At 32.8% G+C, this 5532-nt stretch overlaps 1 protein-coding gene across 4 annotated transcripts in view; it reads left to right on the top strand.

Moving 5' to 3' along the window:
• Positions 1-5200, top strand: part of Syncrip (synaptotagmin binding, cytoplasmic RNA interacting protein) — a 33228-nt gene extending 28028 nt beyond the window's left edge. For 2 of the 4 annotated variants that reach the window (NM_001311113.1, NM_019796.5), the window contains one exon: positions 269-5200. In NM_001311113.1, the coding sequence (NP_001298042.1) occupies positions 269-310 (42 nt within the window). In that variant the 3' untranslated portion in view covers positions 311-5200. The remainder of the gene's footprint in view (positions 1-268) is intronic. The other 2 variants (NM_001284328.1, XM_006511293.4) reach the window with 2 other exon arrangements.
• The last annotated feature ends 332 nt before the right edge of the window (positions 5201-5532 follow it).

Below are 5532 nucleotides of genomic sequence, written 5' to 3'. Positions count from 1 at the left end.
TTTTAAATAAAATCAGTTTAAAAAAAATGAGGTTCTTAAAGCCTTGGTCAAATACCCCTCCAACGTCCCTTCTCCCCCAGATTTAACTGAAAGCAATTGAGAAAACCAAGTGAAACAAAATTCACTTATTCTAAAGGCACCTAATTTGAATAGGTTTTATATAAGACTTAAAGTTTATAAAAGTTTTTTATTTTAATGTTATCATTATTTATGTACACATTAAATTTAAAGTGATTTCTCTAACTGATTCCTTTTGTTACCTGGCTAGCAGGGAAAAGGGGTCGAGGCCGGTCCTGACCTGTTACAATGAAGACTGACTTGCTATTGTGGGATTACACCAGAAGCTTGCAGTGGAGTAATGGTAAGGAAAATCAAGCAACCTTAAATATCTCGGATGTATAGGAGCATATTCTATTGCAGAAGACCCTCCTATGAAGATCATGGAATCAAATACGGGACATTGAACTAATACTTGGACTTTGTTATGAATTTCTTTAACAATTTTCTCTGCAGTGCAAGTTATTAAACTAAAGCTACTCTATTTTCCAAATGTGTTCCAAAAAAATCCTTCATAACTTCTAGCATGGTATCTTAATAAAGAATAAAGTTGTTCTCTTTAAAAAATCTGCTCTAAGTAGATTTTTCCCCTCTTTTTTAATTAAGGATCTCAGCAGTGGTATTCTGAAATATTCTCTTGAATTTGTGCATTTAAATTTTATTGCAGTGATACAGATGCCACTGTTGGTACCCTTAAATTTTTATTTCTGCTCACCAAGGTTAATCATGATTGTCTATATCTTTTTTATAGTAATCACTTTTGAATTGTGTTCAGATGCAGTTTCAGGTGTAATCATCAGAGCTGGTTAGTCAGGCATTCCAGATAGTGGTTCTTTTCAGAACCTTTTTTAAAGGGTTGGTTAACTACCTCAGTAGCAGAGGATTGAACTATACCCTGTCTGTACTGTACATAGAAAATCTTTGTAGATAAAAGCAAGGCTTGTTAAATATGATATGAGGGTAAGATTTTAATATACCAAATGTAACATTCTTAGTTGCCTTTAGTTTCAGAGGCTTGTAAGACTTCCTCATGACCATCATAACAGGCCTTGCTTTTGTCGTATTTTGTGGCTGAAAAAGCAGCCTTGCTTCTTCAGATATTGTAGTTATTTGGATGTATAATAGTTTAGCAAGATGTTACTTTTGTAAGACATCAGATGTTCAAAAAAAAAGTGCATCCGAACTTGTACTAAATACTGCAGTGTCCCTTTATAAAAAGTCAGACTAAAACTGACAATTGTACAGCAAAGCCTGACATTTGGATATTTTGAAGTTTTTTCATAAATCATAGAAATTAGTATATGGCTGTAGTTTAGCTTTTTAGGTAAAAGGTATGTTTCATTAGTGCATTTGTTATTGCTGATCACTATAAAAATGTGAATCAGCTTTCCATTTCTTATGCAGGTCATGATAACTTGTAGAATAGAGTACAATCATTTGTGCTATGTTTTTAATTTTCTAAAGCACCTTGATGACAGTGAGTGTTCAGTGGTGAAGCATCCTCTATTGAATCACCCTCAAAAAATTTTTTTGCCAAGTCCTAAGTTGATAGCTTAAAGTCAAAAGTAAAATTATAGTTTAAGTAGGACTTGGTGTAAAGAAACACCCTCCCCCTTCCCCAAAGGGATACTGCAGTTCTATCACACACCCAGTAGGCACCACGATGACGATCAGAGCTAGACCTGACTAAGGTTTTATACACACCAGTTCCCCAGTAAATGCAAATTTAACAAGAAAATTAGACATGTCATATGTTCAAAATGCTCATGGCAAACAATCATTTTGCATTCCTGCAAATAAAATTGTTTTATACTGTAAGCTGGAGGCGAGTGTAACTTATTTTTGTAATAAAGTTTTTATTTTTTTTATGTGTCATTAATATAAATGTGTGTTAGTATAGAAAATCTTCTGGTTTAAAAACTTAGAATTGCACACATTTCAGTATGTTCATTTGTACTTACATAATTTTAGAATAGTGGTTGCCAATAGCCTGTATGTTTCCCATTAATTGTTTTTTTTTTTTCCTTTCTTTTTTTTTGTTACCTTAATAAACCATTTTAGTATGTTGTATGTCAGTTACTGGTATAGCTGGGGCATAGAGTGTAATTTAAAATTTGTCAATAAGTATTCATTGGAATATATGTAAATGTGCCTTGCCGGTTACTGAAACTTACCTACAAAATGAGTATGGGGTGACAAATTTGTTCCTGGTGCTTAATGAAACTTTCTTCCACTGATTTTATATATTACCCTGTGCTTTTTAAAAGTACATCTCTCAAATATTAGTGTAAGTTTGAGGGCTACACAAAACATGTACATTTCATTCTAACATACTGAGTATACTAGGTCGTGGAAAGTGGGTCAGTTAATTGTAGCCTTCAGCAAAATCAAATCTCAGTGTAATCCTTGGTGCTGGCACTTCCCATGTCCAAGGAGTAAAATGATCCTATTTAAGAGGTCATTGCCATGCCTATTGGCACTTAACTGTCATACCATTTTTAACGGACACTGTCAAGGTCTTTTAGTTAATTCCTGGTTTTATTTGTTGGGATATTTGAACAGGTTTGTTAAACCTAACTGCATTGTCAAAGAAAGACGAACACTTTTGTGAGTCCACAAATGTGTTCTTTAAGAAAACATTAAAGTTTGGAGCTCTTTGGGTTTCAAAGACTTGGCTTTTTTAATTTGGGGACGTGGGATGAAACCTTATGATTCAAAGGAAATTGTGAAGAATTGATGGTTATATTTAAGGGTAATGTAAACAGTGATAATGAAATGTAGACTCAAGTGAAAATACTTGACAGTGTTCATTTTAATGACTTTGAATTTAAGCCATTATAATTACTTTTAAAATTAAATATAATTTGCACTGTTCTGATAATGGGTGCAGTTTTTGAGCAATATAATCAGAGCTAAATATGCATGTAGTGATTAGTGATGTGAACAATTAAGTTCTGAGAAGAAATACTAACCGTGGTATTTTAAAACTTAAATTTCTGTAGAAAAATCAGTATCAAACACTTACCAGAAGTCAAGAAAAACAGGCAATGCATATAAACATAATTTTGAATGTTGTGTGGCCTATAAAGCAATAATGCAATTTATATGGAATGTCATGGATATGAGAAATGGAAATGCGAAAATAACTAATCCTTTAGTAAAAATGTCAACATGTTAAAAGGGGGGATGTTAACTAATGTAGGTTATTGCGTTTGTGATTTGTTTATGGGTTCTTGGCTTTGACAGCTTCAAATAATGGACAGATGAGAAGTTAAATTTTGTATATATTGTCAAGGAAAGGATCTTTAATAGTCAAGTCCCTTCCTTGTGGTTAAAAAATATTAATGAATTCTGATTGTTAAAAAAGTTACCTAACCAAAACAGACGCAAGGTTTTGTTTCTGCAGACTACTTGGCAATCAAAAGTGTTCATAAATTTAGTTTATCAGTTCTCAGGAAAATTATTATGAGAAAATTGTGTTAATTATATTCTTGCTCAGCATGTTTATTTTTGAAAGATACTTAGTCACTGAAATTGAATCACATGTTAAAAATGGAGAACTGAATTGCACAAAAGGAATCACATACTCACAATGGCATTTAACACCATGAGAAACTTTTTACTGATTATTGTTAAACTTTTACTGATTGATGCATATCTGACAAAGTATATACATTTTCTCATGATAGATTAGGAATACCACAAATGGATTGATGGGGCGATATGTGCTATATAATTGTATATAAGATATTTGAAAAGATGTATTTAGTATTAGAATGAACAACAAACTACATGGGAAAATTATCTTTAGTACACTTTTTTGAAATTTTTGGTCAGAAACACCAAAAACATACTGTTTTGATGTCATTATTTGATGGGGAGAAATTAAAATATAGAAGGGCTTCATGCATTAGGAAAAGGTAGTCCTAGAGTAAATGGTTGCTCAGGTTCCTAAAAATTCCAATAATACCCTCCGTGACTGTTTTCTCCCCACATATAAATACAATAAACAGGAATTCAGTGGTGGGTATCAAGTTAATGAATAAACAACTTACTTTAAGAATACACTAACAGACTTCTTGGGATGTTTTTATGGTGTAGTATTTACTAGTAATCTTACCACTCAGTAGGGCATGCCACTAAAGATGCCATTTATGAACCATGGCTCACACAGGCATTTTTAAAAAACTGAGCCAATATATAGATGGACTTTTGGGGTCTGTCACTTTTTAAAAGTTCTTAAGACATAAACCATATTAGCACCACAGTCTGCCTTCAATAATGTACCTGGAATGTTTTTCAGGACCAGAAGCATTCAGTTGGACAAACTTTTTTAAATGCAAATCAGTATTACTCTGGGTCAAAGATTTAAGTTTTTAACAGTAGTCTGGTAAACATTTAGAAGTCTGACAATGAGAAACAAAAGCTTGTACCCAAGTAGAATTTAATTAAATTAGTTTTTAGCTTATGTAAATTCTTTTACATTTATTTATCCATAGAATTTATATTTATTTCGTTCCTTTTGTCTCACTGAAAGCTGTCTGCAGGCTCTTTGATTTGGATTAGATGTGTGAAGTACTGTCTTTCGCCAAAAACCTCAAATTTCCTGTTTTTTTCCCAAAGTAGTGGGTTTGTGCTTGTTTGGAGATCAGTTCAAAAACTATCTGTACTATCTGTACTGCCTCTGATGTTAAGATTTTATGTATAGCATAAGGAAGCTAGCTCTGACTATATTTTCCTAAGAATAAAGACCTATTTTTGTAGCATGTCTTAGGATCTCCAGGAGTCCAAGAATTATTGTGAGTGTCCTCCATTTCATCATTTTTCACTCAACAGCTTTTAAATAGACACTTGGAATCTTTAGAGCTCTATCATCGCCTTTTGATCATGCATACATTCAGAGTAATTAGCAAATGGTGAAAACATTTTCTGACAAAAATTCCAAGCCACATGACTGGAAGATGTATAGAATAAATGTTTTGGGCTGGTCTTCATTTAATTTTGTTTTGGAAATACATGGTCACATATTTGCTAATAGATTTATGAACTCCATGATAATTTGCTTCCTTGGGAACATGCTTCACCGTGTAGTATTCTATTTTCCAGTTTTATTTCTGGCAAATAAAATTTCTTCAAAGATTTGAAAATGAGATTGAAATACCAAGTAATTCAGGAGAGGCGGAGAAGAAAATGATCTCTTGAAAAAATTTGCATTTAGATTACTACAAATGAGCTTATATGAATGAATTCTGCTTTATTGCATATTAAAGTTAGTGGCCACATGTAGGACATGTAAGTGCATTCAGAGTTTTCTGGTTCCTAGCTCACTTTCTTTTGGGGGTTGGTTAGGGAGGAGACGGGAGTGGTTTAAAATTGTTAGTTTCTGTCCCAACTAGCCAAATTGATATTGGCTGGTGAGAATATCATTACAGAATGACCACTGAGTTTAAATAAGTCTACAAACAAGAATTTGAA

Source organism: Mus musculus, chromosome 9, assembly GCF_000001635.26.
Source record: "Mus musculus strain C57BL/6J chromosome 9, GRCm38.p6 C57BL/6J".
Taxonomy (NCBI): Eukaryota; Metazoa; Chordata; class Mammalia; order Rodentia; family Muridae; genus Mus; species Mus musculus.
This window is presented reverse-complemented; position numbering and strand designations above follow the sequence as displayed.